The sequence below is a fragment of the Microcaecilia unicolor genome, chromosome 1 (assembly GCF_901765095.1).
Source record: "Microcaecilia unicolor chromosome 1, aMicUni1.1, whole genome shotgun sequence".
NCBI lineage: Eukaryota > Metazoa > Chordata > Amphibia > Gymnophiona > Siphonopidae > Microcaecilia > Microcaecilia unicolor.
In genome coordinates this window covers 149,851,024-149,878,068 of record NC_044031.1, presented here as the reverse complement: position 1 = coordinate 149,878,068, position 27,045 = coordinate 149,851,024, and the positions used below count along the sequence as shown (strand labels likewise).

Here is a 27,045-nt window from a genome sequence, read left to right as displayed (position 1 = left end):
AAGGAGCCTTGATGGGAACTGCTACACCGGTAACATCTATGGTGGGAAGCGCTGCTAATCTGAATTCGGGACCAACTATGGAGAAAGAGGTACCACCAACACCATTTCTTTTTGAAATGCACAAACCAGCTGAAGTAACCTTAGACTCTCTTTGGACCTTAATAGTAGACCTAGGGAAATCATTATCACCACAGATACAGAGATCAAATCAAGAAATGACAAGACAAGATCAAAAAATGAAGGTTTTGGATTTAAAAGTAGGAAAAATGGAAGAATTAGAACTAAAAAGAGATTCAGATATGAAAAAATGCAATCCCAACAAGAAGCTATGATAAAAGATTTGACCTCATTAAGAAGAAAAACAGAATTCCTAGAAAATGCAGTCAGATGTAATAATCTCCATTTTTAAACTTTCCTAAACAACTTACTAAATCTCCTCGAGATATGTTAAAAATATTGAATAGAGATTTTTGAAGTAAAAGAGGAACTTATTCCAACTTTTGCACAGGTGTATTATCTTCCTACTAATGAGCGTGGTGAACAGAGAGAACCAGAACAAGAACAGTTGATGAATGTTACAGAATTACTTGAAACATCAGATTCAGAAATGGTTATTCCAACAACTTTAATTGTGGCGGTGGCTTTGTCACCAGATAAGCTATGGTTAATGTCTATGTATCTTAAAAACAAAGATAAGTTGTTTCTTGGTCAGAAAGTACAAATATTTCCTGACGTCTCTAGAGAGACGCAAAAGCGTCGTAAACAATTTTGTTTAATGAAGCCAGGTGTAACTCAACTGGGTGCTACCTTTTACTTGAGATATCCGTGTAAGTGTGTGGTGAGATCAATCAAACAAATGTGTTTTCTTTGACCTGGCTCAGTTAACAGTATTCTTAGAATCAAGGCAAAATGGGGGTTCTTAAATATCAACTTCCCTGTAATTTAGATAATAACACTGTGTAATGTTATCCTGTTGATATTCTTTCAGCTCTAATATTGGAAAAAAAAATTCTGTTATGAAATATATTCCATTTCTTAACATCTTGCCCAAACTATGTGGACTTGAGCAAGAAGTTTCAAAAAATGTCTTTTTCTTTCTCTTTATTTTTATTGTACTATTTTATACTCTCTTTCATTTTTGGTGAAATGTATCGCTTTTCAAAACAAGCTTTGCTTGATTATAATTGTAAAAAACTGTTATAAATAAATAAAAAATACTTGTGTACATTGGCATTTGGCGCACCCATGTTTAGGCACACCCACTTATGTCCATGGCAGGCATAAGTTGGTGAGCCTAGGAGTGCCAAGTGATATGCATAGTTATAGTATTCTATAAACTAACCATGTAACTGGAAGACACACCTATGGCCCGCTCATATTCCATCCACATGTATGTCCCCCCCCCCCCCCCCCCCCCCTTTGCAGTTAGGTGCTAAGGCATTTAGGTAAAGCACATATGCGCCTACCTGTCTATGGTGCACTTGATGTGCGATAAATGGATCATACCTCTAGGCAATGTAACAAAACAATAGTGCAGATCAAGAGCCTCTTGGTGCCAACATAGAGAATTGCCCCATTAATATGTGGTTATTTAATGCTAGGGATTATCTTGTGGGAAATGCCTGTTCTCATGTTTCAAACCTGCTGCAGTGCCAGCAGCAATACTGGCTGAAGAGCAGCAGAGCAGCAGCTATGAAGCAGCATGCTCCTGATGCTGTGAAGGGTGAGCTGATATGACAGGATTTTTTGGTGCTGTAAATCTTCAGTGCCCTCAGCCAGTGCCTCTGGCTTTACCCCTCATGTTGGCCAATTAGTTCAGCAGTTTCTTAATCTGATGTGACTTCATGGAATCAGTTAATCTGTACTATAATTTGAATAGATTGATCCAAATCACTAGATCCCTCAGCCAGCAGGTTCTATGTGAGCTGACTCTTCTCAGGTTTGTTGGGGTAATTTTAGTCAAATTCCCCAGCACAGTCTCAAATTTAATTTAAACCATAAATTTGCTGCCATGCATAGGGGATAGAGTAAGAGAATATTATTCATATTAAAAATGTTCCAGTTTTTTTGTAAGAAATATTGATGGATTAACAATCTCAATATGTAAAATAAAAAATTGTCTGTCTATTGGTCTTTTTGTTGTGTTAGTTTTTTACAAAATATATAATTGCCTGTAGTTTCTATGAATTCTGATATATTAGCAAAGATGGAAGTACTGCAGTAAACTTAGATACAACATAATGGAAACATCTAGATAAAAGATTAAGAAAGTAAATATTATTTTAAAAGTTTAGCATTTAAACTACTAAAATTAAAATGGTTAATTAAGTAGGGTTGCTGACAACAATTTAAAAATGTTCAGAGCACCCGCCTTATCCCCTTATCTCTCCCTTCCTTCTATCCATCTCCTTCTCCCCTTCTTATCCCTCCCCCCTTACTACAGACTGTTTTGTCCACCAGCACACCTCCCTCACAGTCCATTTCTTTCTTTGGGAGCAGAGGCTGGTCTGAGACCTGGACCATGGCAGTGGGAGCAAGAGGGTGTCAAGGCAAAAGGTCAAGTCTGAGACTCAACATGGACTGAGCTATGAAGGACTAAGGGGTCCTTTTACAAAAAGGACTGTAGGGGTAATGCCAGCTTGGCATGCGGAGATTTGGCCTTTCCACCGGGCTTCAAGGCCCGACAGTAGATCTGTCTCCCGGTGCTAGAAAATATTTTTTTTTAATTTTCTATCACCGTGGGCATGCCTGGCAGTAATCGGACAGCTGTACGGTTACAGCCAGAACCCCTACCACCAAGGTTTCCTGCATGAAATTGCTACGCAGCAAGTGTTTAACTTACCACACGGCCATTTTCTTATTTAAAAGAAAAAAAGCCTTTTACCTTTTTGCGGTAAAAGGAGGCCTCGGTGTGCAGCAAATGCCACCTTTTGGTAAAAGGGGGACCCTAAGACAGGCTCATTCTGCTTCCAGGTCTCATCTAGAGGAAGAGAGGTCATCAGGCCTGTGAGAGAAGTGTTCACTGACTCAGTCTGTGGCCTGTGCAGCTTCACAAACTCTCGCTGCTGTTAATACAGTTGGACCTTATTCCGGACAATGTATCTTGACAGCCTTTCACTCCCACCACCACAGTGGGCCCTTTTGACCAGCCTCTGTATGTCCGTCACTGCTATGATCAGATCCTGAACTGAACATTCTTCTTAATGAACAGGGTTCATGAGGAAGAGAAGGGAATAAGTGGAATTCTGGGGATGGGATATATATTAAGAAAATAATTTTAAAACAGGTCACCTATGCACAAAGGCTAAGCAGGTACCTATTTACAGACTGTTTTACAAAGACACATATACACCTATGTGTGTTTATAAAATACTAGAGGTAAAGTGGCAGAAGCTGCACCTAGATTGAAGCCATGGACCATAACACCTGCCTGGGAGCATCCATAAATATTCACATGGTTTTATAAACAGCACTTTTAAATCATGACTCTGCATTTGCTACAACCAAACTCCTCTCCTGAACATCTCTACATGTGTGTCAAATAAAATTAACTGTTTCTTGTCACCACATATGATTCCTGCCCTTTATAGGCAAAAGAAATTCCTTATAAAATCACCCCCTCTCGAAATGGTTAAGATTAGACAATAAGTCCTTACTTAGCTTTTAGCATTTTATCTCCCTTTAAGAGATATCAGAAGTTTTCTTTCAAAAGCAGAATAAATATTTAAAAAAAGAAATGGGAGGTGCTGCTGAGCAGGATTCAAGATGGCTGTTTAATGATCGATCACAGGAACCTTTGAACTGATTGCAGTTTTTGGTGGGTAGCTAAACCTGCATACTCATATAAAGGAAGCCAACAAAGTTAGAATATGCTACCCTGCAGCAGGGAGTTATGTGTACCAAGCACAAACCCCCTCCACCACACAAGGTGCAGCCTGATAAAGATGCAGAGATTTCTCTTCAAGAAGTAATGGAGCTGCTTCAGATAAAAATGCTGACGGAAAATAAAGAACTACTGCATACCTTGCTAGAGGAAGTTAGCAATGTGAAACAGCAGGTTAGGTGTATGATAATGCAGATGGCCCTGGTAAAGCAGCTTCAAGAAATGCGACATAATATAAAGAGAATTCAAAGCTTGGAACATGAATATGCGAACCAGAACAATAGAATGTATTCGAATTATGGGGCTACCTGATGGTATGGAAGCTTCTAATATGATAATTGTTTTTAGAGTCTTTTCTGCTGAAATTTCTATTTCTACGTTTGAAGTAGAGCATGCTTATTGCCGGATCATCCTGTTTCCCATGTCAGGTGATGGCTTAGCAGCTACGCTACCCCCAGGCACTGGCAATGTTACAGGACAGAATAGTAAAGGCCCTGTTGCAGTACCAGGGCCATAAGATCTTGATACTTTGAATGGAAGAGCAGCCTATTGGTGGAACTAAATAGGTTTAGAGAAGAGCAACAAAAATGATAAAAGAAATAGAACACCTTCCTTGGGAAGAAAGGTTAAACAGCACTCTTCATCTTTGAGAAATGACAACTGAGAGAGGAGATTTTAGAAAGTTTAGAGGAACAAAAAAGCAACAATGGGCCTTCAGTATAGAGATAAATGTTGTCCTTTATTATGAAAATGACCCGACACGGGCCGTGTTTCGGCATACAAACGCCTGCCTCAGGGGTCTGACATAAAAACACAAATATAATCATAAATAAACACTACATATATATTTCAAAAAGAACATTCACAAGATTTCAGTAGTTTGATAACAACAACCAGTTAAACCAATTTAACAAAATATAACAATAAAAGTGTAAGCAATAAAAAATGATAATTAAAATATAAATGCACATAACTTTAGCACAAAATATTTGATAAAAACATAATGATTAAAGATTAGAAATTTAAAAATAGGGGAAATGAGGACCAAGATGCAGTACGAGAATGACACCATCATCATCCCACAGAAATCATAATGAAGCAAGACCAAAAAACAGCTGCCATTATTCTTTTTTTATATAAAAATCATAGTATCATGAGTATTAAGATACATCAAAATATTATCCTGCTTATAATTGAATGAGAAAAACTCCCAAGTTCCGACCTAAATCGGGAGATGGACGTTTATCTCACAAAAACGAATAACACGGTATAATCGAAAGCCGAACTTGGACGTTTTCAACTGCACTCCATCGCGGAAGCGTACAAAGTTGACGGGGGCGTGTCAGAGGCGTGGTGAAGGCGGGACTGGTGCATGGTTATCACCCGAACAGAGATGGGCGCCTTTCGCCGATAATGGAAAAAAAGTATGCGTTTGTAGCTAGAATTTAGGGCACTTTTCCTGGACCCTGTTTTTTTCACAAATAAGGCCCCAAAAAGTGCCCTAAATGACCAGATTACCCCCAGAGGGAATCGGGGATGACCTCCCCTGACTCCCCCAGTGGTCACTAACCCCCTCCCACCACAAAACATGATGTTTCACAACTTTTTATTTTCACCCTCAAATGTCATACCCACCTCCCTGGCAGCAGTATGCAGGTCCCTGGAGCAGTTGTTAGGGGGTGCAGTGGACTTCAGGCAGGTGGACCCAGGCCCATCCCCCCCTACCTGTTACAATTGTGCTGCTTAATGCTTAGTCGTCCAACCCCCCCAAACCCACTGTACCCACATGTAGGTGCCCCCCTTCACCCCTTAGGGCTATAGTAATGGTGTAGACTTGTGGGCAGTGGGTTTTGAGGGGGATTTGGGGGGCCCAACACACAAGGGAAGGGTGCTATGCACCTGGGAGCTCTTTTACCTTTTTTTTTTTTTTTTTTTTTTTGTAAAAGTGCCCCCTAGGGTGCCCAGTTGGTGTCCTGGCATGTGAGGGGGACCAGTGCACTACGAATCCTGGCCCCTCCCTCGAACAAATGCCTTGGATTTATTCGTTTTTGAGCTGGGCGCTTTCATTTTACATTATCGCTGAAAAACAAAAACGCCCAGCTCACAAATTGTCGAATAAAACATGGACGTCTATTTTTTTTGAAAATACGGTTTGGTCCACCCCTTCACGGACCCGTTCTCGGAGATAAACGCCCATGGAGATAGACGTTTTCGTTCGATTATGCCCCTCCACGTGTAAAAAAAATATATGTAAAAAATATATATATGTGTAAAAAAAGGGGCTTACCAGAATGATTCTTCAAAGTATAAACATGAATATAATCAAGCAATTCAGGTGTATTACCTAATTTGGAAACAGGAGAGGTTAATTTTAATATTATATGGATATGTGAAAACAAAAAATTTTATACCCCAATATTAGCGATTATGCTTTGGCAAAACATCTCTGCCTCTGAAAAAGTGTTGCTGTGACTCCCTTAATCCAAGATATTGTGCCAACCACTCTATTTTTATACTTAGTTTGAGAAAGTTATTTAGTTATGCTACATAATGAAAAAATCTAGCTTCATTTACATAGGGAACATATCCGAGTGGTCTTAAAGTGAAAGACAGCATTTCTAATTGTATGTATGCTACTGAAGCAAGGCAACATCTTACAATGTCTGAAAGAACTCCTTGAAAGATCACCATATATTGCAACCTAGTGAGTGCACGTCATGATAGCATAAGTACATAAGTATTGCCATACTGGGAAAAACCAAAGGTCCACCAAGCCCAGCATCCTGTTTCTAACAGTGGCCAATCCAGGTCACAAATACCTGGCAAAATCCCAAAAATGTACAAAACATTTTATACTGCTTATCCCAGAAATAGTGAATTTCCCCCAAGTCCATTTAATAACGGTCTATGGACTTTTCCTTTAGGAAGCCGTCCAAACCTTTTTAAAACTCCGCTAAGCTAACCGCCTTTATCACATTCTCTGGCAACGAATTCCAGAGTTTAATTACACGTTGAGTGAAGAAACATTTTCTCCGATTTGTTTTAAATTTACTACATTGTAGGCTCATCGCATGCCCCCTAGTCCTAGTATTTTTGGAAAGCGTGAACAGACACTTCACATCTACCCATTCAACTCCACTCATTATTTTATAGACCTCTATCATATCTCCCCTCAGCTGCCTTTTCTCCAAGCTGAAGAGCCCTAGCCACTTTAGCCTTTCCTCACAGGGATTTAAGAAAAAAATATTTTTAAAACTGCCAGATTTAGCGGTTGCATAATGCCACCTATGCACTTTGAACCCGTTGATTTTTTTTTAAATACATTTTTAAATGAATATTTATGCTGCATACACTTAGCACATAAACATCCATTTCTCCTATATTTTGGAATAGACTTTACATCAGCAGATTTTGTTCTAAAATATTGCTGTAAATTGGGAAGCAGTGCCCTGCACTTCTCAATTTCTACTTCTGTCACCTGTCTAAAATGGATCTAATAGGCTCTTATGTGTCTTTATGAAATAGTAGAGTTAAGCAGACAGCAATTGTGACTAGACTGAAGCTGGGGACATTTGTACCTGTGTGGGACCAAGTGTAAATGTTAGTCAAGAAAGTATGCATTTACATTTATATTTTATAATTTTATAAAGTGCTTCCCTAAATCACAATGCTACCCACTATCTGCCCAAACACCACTTCTGAATACACCTATACATGTAGAAAAATACTTTCTTGTCATTGTGCCTAGTTTTACAGACATACCAACTGAGCATAAATCAGGATTTTATCTGTGAAAAGAGTTAATAAGTTACCACCATAAAGTGGCACAGGATTAGAGGTATACTGTCATGGGGACTAAATAGCAGCAATAATCAGTCACTATGGACTTGATTCTATATGTAATGCCAAAAAAAATCAGCGCAGATGGAAAATGCACCTACGTGTTATTCTGTAATCTGCATTTACATCAGTGAAAACCTGATGTAAGTGCCCATGTCCTAACTTTAGGTGTGGAACGGGTTATTCTGTAACACTGCACGTAAAGTTTAGGAATGCCCATGACCTGCCCATGCTCCTCCAAGAGCCATGCCTACTTTTGAGATCCATGCAGTAAAATTTACACAGACTACTTTATAGAATATGCTTAATGAGTAGTTTGCGTAATTTGTGCCAGTTAGTGCTGATAATTGCTTATTAACATCCAATTATTGGTGCTGATTGGCTTGTTAACCAATTGAGTTGCATGTGCAAATCAGAATACACCCAGATTTGCGCACGCAACTCTAGTCAGACTATATAGAATTTGCAGGTATCTGTATAATTTATGTTTTCAAGTCTGAATGCAGAAAACAGTCTTATCTTTATATGAACAAATTATCTATATGAAGTTAAGCCTATTCAATGATCCACAATTTATGTGCATATTGAAAGTAGTTTTATAAAGTCATTTCCATGTATATGCAAATTACCTCATAAAATTTTGACTAGCATAAATATATACAGCTTGACATGATAGTGTGTACTTTGCTGACAGCCATGCGCAGAGGTGGAGTTTGTGCATCTCATATGCAAAAGTTAGCACATACTCACATAGATTATGAAATGCCTTAAAATATGCACCATTTACACCAATTCTCATGCAGGTGTAAGGGATTGGGCCTAAATTCAAGGAGTGTTCTGTGTCACATACACCTGTATTTTATAAAAAGAAATTACCCTCGTTATGTCTAGATATATGCATAAGGATATAAACATAGCTCACATTGACGGGGAAGGGGGGCAGAGGGGGGGAAGGGGTGGGGATGAAAATGTAAAAAGTGCATGAAGAGGAAATGTTTTTTTCTTACATGTTTGGTTGCAAAAGGAAAGTTGTCTCTTCAATAAAATATATTTAAACATAAGCATAGCTCACATATGTGATTTTATGCATTTACCATCCAACTGAATACTACCCTGATTGATTTTGGAGATCTATAGGATTTTCTTTTTAATTAGAAATAACAATATTGCTATTACTAACTTTTACAACCCCCCTATTTTTGTGATCTACTGAAGAGTCTGTGAAATAATGCAAGTTAAATAAGCTTTCTGATTTAGAAAATCTCTATCTGTAACACTTAAATCATGGACTTCTGAAAGATAAGCCAGAATTGTGGCTGATCAGGTGACATTGATGCATAAGCTCTGGTGCTTAATGTTCAGACATGAGCCCCTGTTGCTGCTGCTGAACGTCAGACCCATTATTTTCAGATCTTTAGGGAATATCTGCAGTCACAGCATTTAAAGTGCCTGTTCTTATCTTTATTTGTATATTCACTACTTAAATGGCACTATCCATTTAAGTAGTGTCACTGGATATATGTTTGACCAGGGACCTTGCTAGTTTAAGCCTACTATTAAACAGACCTGAATGGATACATATAGACCTGAAGTTCACTCCATCAGTCTATTCTACCCACTGCCACTCAGAGTTGCAGTCATTTACCGACCCCCTAATAAGTCCCTCCCTTCCTTCCTTCCTTACCGACTCTGATGCCTGGCTCTCCGTTTTTCTTGAACCCTCATCTCCGTCCCTCATTCTTGGAGACTTCAACATACACGCTGATGACCCATCCGACTCTTACGCTTCTCAGTTCCTCACTCTGACATCCTCCTTCAACCTCCATCTAAGCTTCACCACCCCTACTCACCAAACTGGCCATTGTCTTGACCTCGTCCTCTCCTCTACCTGCTCACCCTCCAATTTCTGTGCCTCAACCCTTCCTCTCTCTGACCATCACCTGATCACCTTCATACTTCATCACCCTCCCCCTTACCCCGCCCAACACTAACCACTACTTTCAGGAATCTCCAGGCTGTCGACCCTCCCACCTTATCCTCTAGTATCTCTAATCTCCTCCCTTCCATCATGTCCTCCGAGTCTGTCGACAAGGCTGTCTCTGTTTACAATGCCACTCTCTCCTCTGCTCTGGACACCCTTGGACCATGCATCTCCCATCCCACAAAGCGTACTAATCCCCAGCCCTGGCTGACCCCTTGAATCCGTTACCTTCGCTCCTGCGCCCGATCTGCTGAATGCCTCTGGAGGAAATCTCACACCCATACCGACTTCATTCATTACAAATTCATGCTATCCTCCTTCCAGTCCTCCCTATTCCTTGCCAAACAGGACTATTACACCCAATTGACTAATTCTCTCGGCTCCAACCCGTCATCTCTTCGCCACCCTTAACTCCCTCCTCAAAGTGCCCTCCGCTCCCACCCCCACTCATTCTCTCCTCAATCACTGGCTGACTACTTCCACGAAAAGGTGCAGAAGATCAACCTTGAATTCACCACCAAGCCACCTCCTCCTCCTCACCCTTTAACCCACTCCCTCAACCAACCAACCCAGGCCTCCTTCTCCTTTTTTCCTGATATCACCGAGGAGGAAACCGCCCACCTTGTTTCCTCCTCGAAATGCACCACCTATTCCTCTGATCCCATCCCCACCAACTTACTAAACACCATCTCTCCTACTGTCACCCCCCCATCTGTCATATCCTCAACCTCTCTCTCTTCACTGCAACTGTCCCTGACATCTTCAAGCATGCTGTAGTCACACCACTCCTCAAAAAAACATCACTAGACCCTACCTGTTCTTCCAACTACCACCCCATCTCCCTCCTACCCTTCCTCTCCAAGATATTTGAACGCGCCGTTCACAGCCGCTGCCTTCATTTTCTCTCCTCTCATGCCATCCTCGATCCACTTCAATCCGGTGTTCGCCCACTACACTCGACAGAAACAGCACTTACTAAAGTCTGTAATGACCTGTTCTTGCTAAATCCAAAGGTCCCTACTCCATCCTCATCCTCCTTGACCTGTCCGCCGCTTTTGACACTGTCAATCATAATTTACTTCTTGCCACACTGTCCTCATTTGGGTTCCAGGGCTCTGTTCTCTCCTGGTTCTCCTCTTATCTCTCCCATCGTACCTTCAGAGTACATTCACATAGATCTTCCTCCACCCCCATCCCGCTCTCTGTTGGAGTTCCTCAGGGATCGGTCCTTGGACCCCTTCTTTTTTCAATCTGCACCTCTTCCCTGGGCTCGTTGATTTCATCTCATGGTTTCCAATATCATCTTTATGCTGACGACACCCAGCTTTATCTCTCCACACCAGACATCACTGCGGAAACCCAGGCCAAAGTATCAGCCTGCTTATCCGACATTGCTGCCTGGATGTCCAACCGGCACCTGAAACTGAACATGGCCAAGACAGAGCTTATTGTCTTTCCACCCAAACCCACTTCCCCTCTCCCTCCACTCTCTATTTCAGTCAATAACACCCTCATCCTCCCCATCTCATCTGCCCGCAACCTCGGAGTCATCTTTGACTCCTCCCTCTCCTTCTCTGCGCATATCCAGCAGACAGCCAAGACCTGTCGCTTCTTCCTCTATAACATCAGCAAAATTCGCCCTTTCCTCTCTGAGCACACCACCCGAACTCTCATCCACTCTCTCATTACCTCTCGCCTTGACTACTGCAACCTACTCCTCACTGGCCTCCCACTTAACCATCTATCCCCCCTTCAATCCATTCAGAACTCTGCTGCGCGTCTTATCTTCCGCCTGGATCTATATGCTCATATCACCCCTCTCCTCAAGTCACTTCACTGGCTTCCGATCAGGTACCGCATACAGTTCAAGCTTCTCTTACTAACCTACAAATGCACCCAATCTGCAGCCCCTCATTACCTCTCTACCCTCATCTCCCCTTACGCCCCTACCCAAAACCTCCGCTCACAGGACAAATCCCTCCTCTCAGTACCCTTCTCCACCGCCGCCAACTCCAGGCTCCGCCCTTTCTGCCTTGCCTCACCCTATGGTTGGAATAAACTTACTGAGCCCATACGCCAAGCCCCTTCCCTGCCCATCTTCAAATCCTTACTCAAAGCCCACCTCTTCAATGTCGCTTTCGGCACCTATCTATTATACCCCTATTCAAGAAATCTAGACTGCCCCAAATTGATTGATTGCACATTTTTTGTCCTTTAGATTGTAAGCTCCTTTGAGCAGGGACTGGCCTTCTTTGTGAAATTGTACAGCACTGCATAACCCTAGTAGCGCTTTAGAAATGTTAAGTAGTAGTAGTAGTAGCTTAGTTCGCGTTACCTGCAGCAGGGCCCATAGAAGTAAAATAGGCCCCTGCTGCAGATAACTCGAGCAAAGCTTTAGTAAACAGGGGTGTTGGTGTCGAAAAAATAGTGCTAAGTTCTATTCTATAAATGGCACTTAAAGTTAGGCACCATTTATAGAATAGCGCATGGTGTCAGCATTTACACCAATGAAAACTTGGTGTTAATTCCTGTGCCTAAATTAGGCGCAGATCCTCTTTATTCTGTAACAACACTCGTAAATGAAAGAAATGCCTCTGATCCGCCCATGGCTGCGCCACCTTTTTGGACCTGCACGTAAATTTTAATTTAATCCAATTATCACCAATAATTACTTATTAAGGTCTCAATTATTGGAGCTAATTGGCTTATTCAATTAAATTACATGTGCAAATTTGTGCGCACAATTTTTAGAGCTTTTTATAGAATTCAGGGGATTATCTTATCATTTAGCAGCCGAATATTGCCATCTTCACCCCACTTCAATGCTACTCACTTCTTATATGAATAAAATTGGGTCATTTAGGGCTTCTTTTTACAAAGCTACGCAGTAAATGAGAGGAAACCGATTCAATTCTTCTCATTTGTTGCAAAGGAACTGCTAGCATGACTTGATAAAATAGGTCCTTAGTGAGTTAAATGCTGAAAATTTATGGCTTTATTGATATGAATGCTAAATTTATGGCTACTCTCCGACAAACACATAACTCACTTTGAATATCGGGCCCAATGAAGTGGGGGGGGGGGGGGGGGTTTGCATACATGATATATCTTTCTAAATACTTTTTAACAAATAGCATTGAAAATAAAAATAACATGTTTTCTATAGTACTGTATATAGATTAATATTGATAATGTCTGTTACTTTCTCATTTCAGGATGAAGAACAAATTTTGGTATTTTGAGTTTGGTACTTCTGAGACCTTCTCAGCCACCTGCAAGAAGCTACATGAATCAGTAGAATTAGAAGTAAGAACATGTAATTGTTACTTTCCATTAACTACACTTTTATAAGTCTGTTTAAATATTGTCAGGTACAGTAAACATTTATCATATTAAGGTTCATATTTATAAAACTTGCTGTTTATTCTGGATAGTAGCACGACCTAGTATGCCCACACCAACAGTCAATGCAGCGTCTTACCAGAGCACAGTGATTCCTGGGTTAAACAACTAAAAGAAAGGGAGCTTGGAATGGGTAAAAATGGAGTGGAGGAGTAGCCTAGTGGTTAGGGCACCGGTATTGACATCCAGAGGTGGCTGGATCAAATCCTACTGCTGCTCCTTGTGATCTTGGGCAAGTCACTTAACCTCCATTACCTCAGGTACAAACTTAGATTGTGAGCCCTCCTGGGACAGAGAAATATCCAGAGTACCTGAATATAACTCACCTGGAGCTACTACAGAAAAAGGTGTGAGCAAAATCCAAATAAATAATAATAAGAACTACATGTTATATTTAAATCAGAAATCATTGCCACATGTTAACTGTTGATGCAGCAGAACATGTAACACCACCTGAAGAAGTGTAGCTAACTACATCATGCAATCTTCTGTGTAGATTGCACATTATTTCTCTGCGTTAGTGGACCAGCAAAATGCTGGGAACACCTCCAATAGTTAACTCAGAGGCTTCGCTACGGCCAACTTAAGCATTAGGCAAACTTTTGGAAGGGAAACAGAGAACAGCTGCAGTTAAAGTGAAACAAACTCAGAAAACCATCAGAATATGCTTTTATCTGAAGGAATGGTAGACAATTTTTAGATGGCCTATTTATGCAGGTAAGTAACCATTTACCGCAGTTTTTGGAAATTACCCCTATTGTGAATGTATAAATAAAACAAAGTTCAGTATTTAAAGGTATGATGTACAATTATATATTTTACAGTCATTCTAGAAAAGTTGAAATAATCATAATTATTGAGTTTAAGTATCAAAATCTTGAGGAGGCATAGGAATTTGAATGATAATTGAGTGGCAAGGAGGGGGGGTGAGGAGGCGACAAGACTGAAACTTTGACTAGGGAGTCTATTAACCTTTGAACTAGCCTTGATTACTGCATGGTAATTTAGCAAATAGTCCTTAATTGTGTTACAGTCTGAACTATAAGTTTGTCATATGGCATTAAAAATCTTGGGGCCCTGTTTACTAAGCCTTGCTAGAGGCGTGTTAGCATTTTTATTGCATGCTAATCATTAGTGCGTGCCAACGGGTGACTACACAGCATGCACTAATTTTTAGCATGCTCTAAAAACAGTTGCACACCTTAGTAAACAGGACCCTTGGTGTTGATTCAGCCCCCAATAGTTTTGGCTTCTAGGTGGTAAATGTTGATTGAATATTAGAATATCTTGACTACTGTAGTGAAAGGAGATATGATCACTGGTTGTGGTTTGAAACACTTCATAATAAATTAAGAATGAAAAGGAGGCACATCCAGCCTATATTTTCCACGACTGGACTTCTCTCTATCTGCTTTATTATTTCCCAAAACGTTGTTCACCTGTCTTGATATGTGACTTTACTCGCCTTCCAGAGTTGCTACCTTGGATGTATTTTCACTTGCTCAGATCAAGAGTAAATCCATTCTATTTCCCTTTTGTCACCTAGTTCTCATGTTTTTTTGTTATAATAAATTAATATGTAATTTTTATTGTATTTTTCTCCCATAGAAAATCATGGGAACTTGCCAGTAATTCCAATGAAATCAGAAACAAGTTGGGAAACAGACAGAGGCATGGTCTGGGGTTTGTTTTCCAACAAAGATCTGTAGATGTTCCTACTGGTAGTTAGTGCTTTTGGAATGTTAGTGATCACTTCATTCCATAATAACCCCTGTTCACCCCTTCTTATCTTATAACTAGTGGAACCAAGCCCGTTTGAAACGGGCCCTAGGAAGGCTCTCGTGTAAGGGATTTTTCCTCTCTCCCCTGCCCTCCCCTCCATGTCCAGTGATTCTTTCCTCCCCTCCCCTCCCCTCCCATCTCCTCTGTGTCCCGTGTGTGTGAGAGAGAGGTGCTAGGAGTCCCTGTGACAGTGGCGGGTCAGTCGCTCCTTATAGCCAGTTGTTAAGTGAGAGTGTGTGTGTGTGTGCTGGATTCTTTCCTCTCCTCCCATCCCCTCCGTGTCGTGTGTGTGTGTGTGTGTGTCTGATTAAAATGGGCAAGAATTTTTATTTCTGATATGTAAAGAGAGAGAGCGTGTATATGTGTGTGAGAGTGAGTGTGTGAGAGAGAGAGACAGAGAAAGTGTGTGTGTGTGCATGTGTGTGTGTGAGAGATAGAGAAAGTGTGTGTGTGCATGTGTGTGAGAGTGAGTTAAGAGAGAGAGTGAGAGTGTGTATATGTCTGTGTGTGTGTGAGAGAGAGATACAGAGAAAGTGTGTGTGTCTGTCTGTCTCTCAACTCACTCACACTCTCTCTTTCACACAGACGCACACACACTTTCTCTGTCTCTCTCTGTCTCACACACACACATACGTACATATACACACTGTCACACTCTCTCTCTCTTAACTCACTCTCACAGTCTCTCTCTTTCAACACAGACGCACACACACACACACTTTCTCTGTCTCTCACACATGCACACACACACACACTTTCTCTGTCTCTCTCTCACACACACGCACTCTCTCTCTCTCACACACATATACACACTCTCACTCTCTCTCTCTTTACATTTCAGAAATAAAACATCTTGCCCATTTTAATGGGCTTAACGGCTTGTCGTATTTGCCATAAATTAAAAAAAGAGCCTTCTAGTGTAAGGCCATTCTAGTGATATGGGCCCCAAGACTTGTGCAAGGCTAGGCTCAAAATGGAGAAACAGCAGCAAAATTTGGCACAGCACAACACATCCATTTGAGCCAGTTCTTGCCAGGATATTCTGGGAGGATTGGCCATAATTATTGTTGGGGGGGGGGGGGGGGGAAGGGGGACGCAAGTTTGAAGGGTTTTTTTTTTTTTTTCGCATACCTCATATCCTTGCACTGGCCCTGCTCAATAGGCTTCATTTAATAAATTTCCCCTTCCAAAAAATCTACCAAAGATATACCATATCACAACCTATACAATCATATGTGCGCTAAGGAAGGAGGCTAATCGAGTAGAAAACGGATAGGAGAGATCTATATGGTGAATTTCTGACCACAATCTCAAAGCTAAGCACATCCTCTTGACTCCAGTCCTCTCTCCTGCCGGTTTTTGTACAATATGCTGCTTTCCACCAGTCCGAGTTCTCCAATCCCGATCTGGCACTGCGATTATACACGCCCTCCGAGCCTTCAATGGGGAAATGGAGCTGAGAACTCACTAAAGGAAAGATTAATGCGCGTCGCTAGGTGACCGTCAGCTTCCAAGTCAGATGACGTCATATGTTTGGCTCCTCGAAGGACTCGTGGCGGCTGTAGAAAACCTGAACGTTTGCCGCCGTAGGTAAAATAGTGGGGTTCCTGGAACACGGGAAGCTGAGAAGTCCATTATTTATTAATCAAGTTAAAAAATATGCTTGGCAGAGATACAGCTCCAGAGTGTATCCGTTGATAAGTGATGCTTTTGTCATACGTGTCTTAACAATGCAATATTGTGGGACTCTCATGCTCTCGTTCTCTCCACTGCCTGAGCGTTCTGGTCTGTCCTGCCTCTAACCACGTTGGGAGTGATCTGTGACGTGGTTAGGTAGCTGGGACAGGTGTCCAATTTGCAGTGGGTATTGGAGGCTCTGTTCAATGCGTGGGTAACTTTCGACAGTGAGGAGAGAGAAGTTTAACCAGATTCGATCCACTGGGTATACTGAGATTGGGTCCAGGCCATAAATGAAGTTTTCTATATTGGTGGTGTTCTGAGGAAGATTGTTCTGTAGTTTTATAATTTTCTCGTTGAAGTATTTGGCAAGTTCATCTGCCTGTGGGATGTCTGAGTTGGTTGTAGTTACCGAAGATATTAGAGTAAGATGAAGCATATTAATCAAACTGTGGAGTGATACTGGAGTTGGACCTGCGTTGGAATATCTATAGAGATTAATGTAGTATTGTGCCTTTATTGTTACGTTACCTGTTCTTAATGTTTTTATTGTGTATCTATATTGCTATCCACTTAGAATATAATGTTTATGAGTAATATAAATACTATAATGAATAAATAAATCCTCCCAGCACCTGCTGCCTGAATAACACTAATCTGCATCCCCATAGATCCAAAACTAGTTTCTGTCTTCTACAGTCTTGTATTGTATTCCTACAGCTTTCCAATAGATTCTTCAGTCTGTTCAACAAAAACCTAAAGAAGTGCATTATTTTTCAATCATAAATTCCAGATATCTTTCATGGAAACATCAGAATACATCTCCCCAAATATTTCTGAATTCACTTGAACAGATGCTAGCAATGAAATAGTTGTAGGCATTGGCACTTGAGTTATATCTCTGGGTGCTAGTACCATAGATGAAAGGGGTATAGCAGGACAAACTCCAGTAGCTTCCAGTGTGCCCTCTGGCAAACTCCAACATATGCAAGTCCCAGGTAGTGGAGGCAGGGTTTTCGCCTATAGGGCTTAATGAAGCCACTGTACTAGAAGAAGTCACAGGAGAGGCACTAACCTTAGTAATCAAGGATTTCACAAGAATATGCATATCCATAAGACCAAAACCATCAAAGTAGATATTGGTTTAACTTTACATTTGCCCACACTGGGCCAAGAATAGACAAACAACACTCATTAATACCAAAGTACCCTGATGTTGCACCAAAGTGGTGCATTCCCCTTTGGTCAAACTCGTTCAGTGACATGCCCATAGACCATGGATGCATGGCCATTTTCAGGGAGACTTGATTTTGTAGTGGTCAGCAGGTCGATGACATCACAGGTAGGACAGGGATTGATTCCATTTGCTCACTGTCTCTGCACACATGCTCTTCTTGGCTACCCTCTTACATGCCAAACCACGGAGCTGGCCTTTCAGGTACACCACTCCCTGGGAGTAATTGAATTGATTGTGGTGTTGCATGTTTAACTGGACACTGGACAACAGAAGAATCTGAGCAGTAATTGTGTGATTTTCAGTAATTTAAATCACCCATAGCTATTTCATTGCCAAATTTGTTGGCCTTCTTAATTTCTATAAACCTTCCATCATCTGTCTGTTCATTTTGGCCAGGTGGACAGCAATATACCCCCACCAGTATTCTCTTTCCTTATATACATATAATTTCTATCCATAAAAATTCCATGGTGCATTCAGTTTCCTGCAGAAATTTTATTCTCTTTGACTCAATGCCCTCTTTAATATATATTGCTATTCATCTGCCAATTAGATCTACTGTATCATTGTAACATCATTTGTACCCACTGGTTATCCTGCTCTTGAGATAGCTACTATATCTACCTCTTCATTCAACACTATGGGCTACATTCAGTAATTGGTGCTCAAAAATCGGTGCTCAGTGCTATTCCATAATAGGAACTCAAAGATGAATGCCCAATATAGAATAGCACTGAGTGCAGATTTTGGCACCTAAACTTTAGTGCCAGGACTTAGGACTCCTGAAACCAGATGTAATTCCCGACGCTGTATTGGAGCACACATTCCCAGTATTATATAACACTGAGCACAAATTTCAGGAACATCCCTGACCCACCTTGCACCTCCCATGGCCACGCCCCCTTTTGATTTGCATGCTATTGGATTTGAGCACACATTGTTATAGAACCTTGCATTGGAAGATGTGTATGCAAATCCGAATTGGTGCCATATAGCACCAAATTATTGGCACTAATTGACTTGTTAGCCAGTTTAGTTGGGCGCACATCTTGGACTGGCACCCAATTTTGGGTGCCATATATAGAATCTGGGGGTATATATTCCGATTCTCCCATCATATTTTTATGCTTTTAGCGTTTGTGTACAGACATTTCAGAGTGTTTTTTTGTTTATATTTGTAACCTGCTTAGCAGCTGACAGGGATAATTTGCTATGTTTCAGCTCTGCACTTTACTAAAAGGCACCTGGGCTACTTTTGCTCATCTTTTTGGCATATCCTCTTCCCCCCTTCCTCAGAATGATGCCCAGTTCCTAATGAGGCGGCACCTTAAGTTATGCAAATAGTAGCACAATTTAGCTGCTCTCTCTATATGACTTTGCAAATTTAAATGAAATGCAAAAATAGCAAGAATACACGACTAAGCCAGAGTTTCTTAAACCTTTTGGTTCCTGCACACCTTTAGCTGATCAATGAAATCCTTGCACCCCCTTCCTAAACCATGTGTCCACTAGTGACTACTGACAGCTACATATGTTGCTGCTAGATGTTAGTGCTAACTGGTAGCATGTCACAAAAATTATAGTACTACACAGTTATTCTACCAATAACTGTCCTAATAACTACCTTCACTCTGCCTAGAAAGCTTTAATAAATTGCCTCAGATTTCAGTACCCTTCTTTGCACCCCATTTGACCTCGTCCTATACCCCTTAAGGGTGCAGGCACCACTGGTTAAGAACCCCTAGGCTAAGTCATGCTGTTTTATTTAAACAGATATGTGACTGAACATTTCAAGAATCACATAAACCTAAACATATATATATAAATTTGAATAGGTAGTTTATCTGTTTAAAACTATGTATTTGCCTCTGGATTCTATATATAGGTTGCCCAAGTTTGGGTGCACAGTGCAGATGTGCAAGCATATTAATGAGTTAACGAGGTGTCGACAATCAATAATTGAAGTTAATTGGCATCAGTTTGGATTTGTATGGGCATCTGACCTAGTGGCAATTCATATAGTGTACAACTCAAAAGGGGAAGGATGTCCATAGGAGGGCATGGGCGGGTGAGGAGCATTCCAATAAATTAGATGTGATGTTATAGATTGCTTGGATTTGCATGCCCAACTGAGGGTGCAAGGATTTACACCAGGTTTCAGCAAGCATAAGTCCCCACACCCAAAGTTGGGCGAATGAATCCATTCTAAGCAGTATTCTATAAAGATTGCTTAGTGCTAAGTGATCTTTATAGAATTGGCACTTAGTGGAAATCATAATGGTGCCTAACTTTAGGCAGCATTTACTGAATCCAGCCATTGGTGATTTGCTGAAAATTGACTAGTTTTAACGATACAAAAACCTACATGGAGGGGATTATATATAGGAGTGTGTGTGGATGTTGGAGGATGTGTATGGCAGAGATGGAGTCGTTACTTTTTAAAAGTACTTAAGTAAAAAGTAAAAGTACTGGCTTTAAAAGTAGTGAAGCAAAAGTAGAAAGTTTTATCCAAAAACTACTCAAGTAAAAGTAATAAAGTACAGCCTCTAAAAACTACTCTTTTTTATTATTATATTATATGTCAGACCTTATAGAGTTGCCTATTAGGAATGCGAAAAGATCATCACGCACATTCCTCAATCTCCTTTATCCTAACTGTAAAGGGCTAAAATATAAATCCACATACGTGACCAGTTTCTCATACATCTGCACGCAGCTATGGAACGCACTACCGAAGGCCATAAAAGCAATGCAGGACCTAACCATCTTCCGAAGGCTACTGAAAACAGATCTTTTCAAGAAGGCATACCATAAACATCCATCTTAAATACTAAATAACAACGCTACACACGATCTATACATAACTGATCTTTTACCTCATGACCGATTAACCTCTTTGATACTCATGATCAAGTATTACCACTTCAACCCTATGCTGAATAGGGACTCTCTATAATCGATGACCTAATGTATGCTACAATCCAATTTATTCTCAGAAACTTTCATGCAACAGCATAATTTATTTTTCTTTACCATGTATGTATGCACATGGTATATACATATACCATGATCTGTTCCATATATGCCATGTTCTATGTATGTTACCATGTATGTATGCACCTTAATGCAATACCATTTGTAATTCTGTTACCCGGTAATGGCAACCGCCATTACGGCAAATGTAAGCCACATTGAGCCTGCAAATTGGTGGGAAAATGTGGGATACAAATGCTACAAATAATAATAAAATAAAAAGTATTCTTAACAAGTTGGACTACAGAATCTAGTATGTTTACAAGCATTTGTTCCTTTTGTAAAATTTCAATAAAGATTCCTGGTCTTAAAAAAACAAGCAGTACTGTAATTTCAAATTTAAATTAATACCTTTTTAACAAGTTTTTTAAATTTATTTGTGAGCCTGTGCTGAAACTATTTTGGTGAAATAGACCCCTCCCTTAAACTCATATAGAATCGCTGAGGTAAACTGGATCATTTCAAGTAACAGTACTGCAAATTGTAGTTAAGTACTGTAATGAAGTAACTGTACTTTGTTACTATGCATCTCTAATGTAGAAGCATAGGTATGGGATATGTGGGGGACTATATTTAGAGAAGTATGGGTTTAGGAAGAGTGTGAGGGCAGTGAGTATAGGATATATGTGTCCAGGCTGCATAGGTATTGTGGGTATGATTTCCACATATGGTAAATGATGTATGTGGAGTGTGTTTGGAGGTATGGGTAGGATGTGTAGAGTTGTTTATAGGCAGTGGAGTTCGTGTGGTGATGTGTATTGGTTTGAGGGAATGTGTAAATGAGTGAGAGGTGTGGGTATATGGTGTTTAAAATGGTGTTTGGTTGTTTGGGTTGGTGGAGGTTGGACGTTTGAGTGAACATATGTTGAGATGGGGAGCTGATGGAAAAGATAGAAGTAATTTGCTTGTTTGGGTATGTGTGGATTAGTGTGGGACATAGCACTGTGTGGAAGATATGGATAGGGTATGTGTTGGTGTAAGCATATTAGTGGGTGTGCATGTGAAAATGTGGTAGTTCTTATGTAAGAGAAATGTGAGGGACTGGCAGATGTGTGAGTAGAGTGTTAATGGGGATGCAGGTGTGTACTTGTGTATTTTAGGGATGGTTAGGTTGTAAAAGAGGAGAGTAAGTATTGTGGGGGCTGGTACTTGGGGTGGATATAATTTGTATGTGGGTGTAGGAATGTGTGTGGCACTGTGTGGGGGATGTATAACAGAGTTGTGTATTGGTGTATATGCATGTGGATATGGATCGATGTGAGGGTTGTTGTGTTGAGTGAGATGTGTGGGGTGTCATGCTCCAGGGAGAAGGAATAATGAAGCTTGTGAAGTTTATTTCAAGTTGTGAACTGTGGGAGTCATTGAACTACTGTGGCACTGAGATACGAGGTTAGTGACTTCTGTAGTAAGATGTCAGTTTTTACTGCACCTTAGTAACTATCCCCTTAAGAGTAACTGAAATAGTTTGAATAGTTAAAAATAAAAAATGTAAAAAGCTTACTGAGATAGGCTTTACAGAGTTTTCCAACTCACCCAACTTTTAATACTATATGTATCATCATGCAGTAGTTTGAAATGCAAAGTACATTACCTGAGTAACTATCAGCAATGTTATCCTCAGCACAGGAAAGACATATGAATACAGATAGCATAGATAATGATTTCAGCTTCCAGATTAATATGAGATCTGAAAAAATAGTACATGACTTTTCGCTAATGATGTACCATTACTATCATAGAAAGAATAGTATAACCATAAAGTGAGAAATCACTGTGAAGACACTAACAACCTGCAGTCTTTAAATAGAAATTGGAGAGACCCAGTAAGTGAAGTACTGGGTTAGTCAGAGATGACTTCAGCCTTAGAAGCTTTACTATTCTATAAGCATTTCCATACTGGGACAGACCGAAGGTCCATCAAACCTAGTATCCTGTTTCCAACAGTGGCCAATCCAGATCACAAGTACTTGAAAAGATCCCAAAAAACTAAGAGCCATGTTTACTAAGCCATGTTATAGGTGCATAAGAGTTTTTAATACACGTTAACCATATACACGCCTATAATATGCCTATAGTTGCCTAAACGGTTAGGTGCGCTAATTGTAGGCATGTTAAAAACACTAAAGCTCCTTAGTAAACAGGGTCAATTTTCAAATTGCAGGAGTTAGACTGGCTAACTCCCGTGGTCCGCCCTGAGCCTGGATATTTAATGCCGGGCCATTTCTGGTGTCCGGCATTAAATATCCAGTTTATTTTTTATTGGTTTCAAAATAACCAGCTAAGTCAGTATTCAGACTTAGCCGGTTATCTTGAAACCAGCCAAAGATATTCTACGTTTTCACATGGCCAAATATGGCCACTAAACTCACTTTTAAAATTGACAGTCGGTTATATTGTGTGATATAACCGGCTAGCCTCTAGCTGCTAACTGGGGATATTCAGCAGGGGATAGCCAGTTATACCCCATTGATTATCATCAGATAGCCAGTTGCTGTTTAACCGGTCAGCAACCATTCTTGCCAGTTAAAAAGCGCTGAATATCAGGAAAGTAAAACAGATTTTATGCTGCTCGTTCAGAAATAAGCAGTGGAATTTTTCCAAGTCCATCTTAATAATGGCTTATGGACTTCTCCAAACCTTTTTTAAACCTTGCCAAGCTAACTGCTTTTTCCACATTATCTGGCAAAGAATTCCAGAGTTCAACTACATGATATGGTTGGAATGACGAATGAGGTGATCACATTTGCAAACTAATTTTTACTGAAGGTTTTTGCACAGTGTCCTAGCTGTGGTTTAGATTGAGCTGGAAGTATAAACGAATAGGAGGAAACTGCCATGCAAAAGCAAATATATTCCTCCATGCTGTGCAAGAACCAGCCTAGAAAGCCATATAAAGCATGTTTACATATCCTTTCCAAGATATGCAAGATATCTGAATTATTTATTTTAACACAGGATGTAATTATTTTTATTCACTGAAGCCAGAAAATACTTGTTGGCTTTAAATTGCTCTGAGTCCAGAATTTGGATGAATCTGGATCTTGATGTTTTATTTTTAAGGAAAAGAGAGTATGAAGCATTCTGTGCACTGTGGATAATATGTATCTAACTGGACGTCAGAAGGATGTAATCTGTTTACTTTTTTCAAATCCTGCCAGATACTGATATGACTTTGATTGGTCATTAGTCTTGATGGACTTTTGGTCTGACCCAGTATGCCACTTCTTATGATATTATATTCCTTGATGAATGTAGCATGAAGTACATTTTTTAAAGTGTATTGTTCCATCTTACCAGTATCCACGTACCTGCTGCTTCTGGGTATAACAGTAAAAGAATAAACGTCAGGGACAGCAGGCTGTTCAGAAAGTAAGCATTGTAACAAACACCATTCCCTCTCCATTTGCCCACATCTATCCACTATCTCCCAATAGTCATCTCTGCTTTTGCTTGACCATGAGTTGGCTGACCACTGATATTCAGTGCCACTTAATCAGTAGTGCCACTCAACTCAGTGAGAAGTGTAACATCCTGCTAGGGTGTGGCACCACCCGGGTCACTTTGTCAGGACGCTCCAACTTCCTCCTGGAACTGGGGTACAGGAAACAGCAAAAAAACCTCTGGATCCCACTCCGTTCTGGGAGTTCTTGGTCTCCATTCAGAGTGCTTCCAGTTGCAAGGTTAAAGTCCCAAACATAGCCAGTTCTTAGTAAAGTTAAAAATATCTGACTTTTAGGGCCTATAACGAGCCATTAACGAGCAAGTAGATTACCCTGGCATGCACTAAAAGCCATATTCTGACGACGGTAGCAGCTACTGAAAACAGAATGCAAATGAGAAAACAACTATAGTAATGTGGACATGTCGCGATGCACTACCAATACCGGCGAATGCACAAAAGGAATCCGAATCCTTTTCCGTGATATATGGCACGTGTGATCAGAGGCTGCCGGTAAAGCAGCTGAAGTTCTATAATTCTATTTTAGGTTACACACCATGTAGCCTCCCCCCTTTCCAAGTACTGGGGCCAGGGCAGTGAGCAGACATTAAACAAAAAACTTCCAGTGTTTGATTTATGTTCACCAAGCTCAGAGCAAAAATCCCCAAGCACCAAGAAAAGAACTCGTAATTGCTCACTTCTAATTTTGCAGAGCTTGGCCATTTCACAGTCCAACCTTACAAGTTCTCAAAAGAAAAAAAAACACACATACACACAGGAAGAGTTTTAAACTGCCATCCTTCAAATCAGTTCTCTAGCACACACACAAAAAAAAAAATAAGGAAGAGTTAAATTACTTTCCACAAAATGACCAGAATAAAGGTCATATTTCTCAAAAGTTCTTGATAATTCTCACACCCTATTTACCAGACCCAGCTCTTTGGAACTGGGTTCTCTGCCACTCCTCCCTCTTACCAGCAACTAGCAAACAGGGTAACTCCCCAGGGCTGTGTGTGGTGTGCATAGGAGCCAACTTTTCAAAATGATTGGGGGTGCTTAATTTTTTGTTTTTATAGGTGGTGCATTTCTCCCCCTCCCCCTCTCCCCCTCGCCCCCTCCCCCTCCCCTCACTCCCTCCCTCTCCTCAGAGTTCCAGGCCCCCCTCCCTCTCCTCAGAGTTTCAGACCCCAATCCCATACTCCCTCCTTCCTCAGAGTTCCAAACCCCACTTCCTCCCTCCCTCCGAGTACCAGACCCCCCTTCCTCCCTCCGAGTTCCAGCCCCTCCCTCCGACTCGAGTTCCAGCCCAACCTCTTCTCCCACTCCCACAACAGTCCTTCGCCTGCCCCTCACCTTCCTGCATACCACCCATAACTTAAAAGTCATCTTACCGGGGGTCCCAGCGGTAGCAGTAGTGAAAGGCGAGCACGAGCAGGCTCGGCGAGTCGGCGCTAAGTTCAGCCTGCCTTCCCTTCTCGTTGCTCTCAGCTTTGCCTCTGGTCCCGCCCTCATTTCCTGTTTCCGCAAGGGCAGGACCAGAGGCAGAGCTGAGAGCAACGAGAAGGGAAAGCAGGCTGAACTTAGCGCCGACTCACCAAGCCTGCTAGTGCTCGCCTTTCACTACTGCTGCCGCCGGGACCCCGGTAAGATGACTTTTAAGTTATGGGCGGCATGCAGGAAGGCGAGGGGCAGGTGAAGGACTGTTGTGGGAGTGGGAGAAGAGGTCGGGCAGCGGGCTGGCTCCTGGGGAATTTCCGGTTCCGGTGGGGAAATATTGGGGGTGCTCGAGCACCCACAGAGTCGGCGCCAATGGTGGTGTGTGTGTTAATAACAATTCATAGGGATTTCAATTCCTAACCTGCTTGCTCAGTTCACTCTGCTGAAATTTCCATCTCCTCTTCTCCTGGAAGGAATGGTAACTCCTTCATGGGTTGCTGTTCCCTTTGCTCCACAAGCTTCATTGGTGCCTCCTCTCCCACCATGGTAGAGTCTTCCTTGTAAGGCAGAACCAGCTCCACCCTCCCCCAGCCTCACTGTGGTTCCATGATGCATTGTTTAGTGAAATCAAACCATGGTTTTGAACTACTTCTAGAACAGTAAGAGCCCAGTAGTCCAATAACAAACAAGTGGTCTCTACATACAATATAATATATTATCCAGGACCATCAGAAAGTACGTAGATGTATCAGTCTTCATCAGAATGATGTGATCATATTCCACCAAAGTTCCTCATTGGTCCAAACAAATCTAATCCATTTTTAATGATGTCACTTTCTAATATATGAATAATTTTTTGTTCTTTATATTTTTATTAAAAAGTGAATTCAATATTCTTATCAAACCTTGCTTTAAATAGCTCCAGTGAATTTCAAAACTCTTTACTTATCCATAGGCTATAAGCTTGTGCTTCTTCATAGCAAGTCAGTCTGACATAGTGCCATGTTTCGCTTACCAGCTGCGTCAGGGAAAGCGACTGTGAAGAAAATTAAAAATCAGCATATTCTGTCTTACATCAACCCAATACATTAATGAAAAGTCCTGTAAATACACTCACTTGCATTGCTTTATGCGACACATATAACATAGTAACATAGTAGATGACGGCAGAAAAAGACCTACATGGTCCATCTAGTCTGCCCAACAAGATAAACTCATATGTGCTACTTTTTGTGTATACCTTATCTTGATTTGTACCTGTCCTTTTCAGGGCACAGACCGTGTAAGTCTGCCCAGCACTATCCCCGCCTCCCGCCACCAGCTGTGCCACCCAA

General features: G+C 41.0%; 1 protein-coding gene across 1 annotated transcript in view; it reads left to right on the top strand.

The window, feature by feature from the left end:
• DGKB (diacylglycerol kinase beta) overlaps positions 1 to 27,045 on the top strand; it is an 876,561-nt gene that overhangs the window by 600,733 nt on the left and 248,783 nt on the right. Inside the window, exon 20 of the mRNA XM_030201293.1 lies at positions 12,920 to 13,010. Coding sequence (XP_030057153.1) covers positions 12,920 to 13,010 — 91 coding nt within the window. The remainder of the gene's footprint in view (positions 1 to 12,919; positions 13,011 to 27,045) is intronic.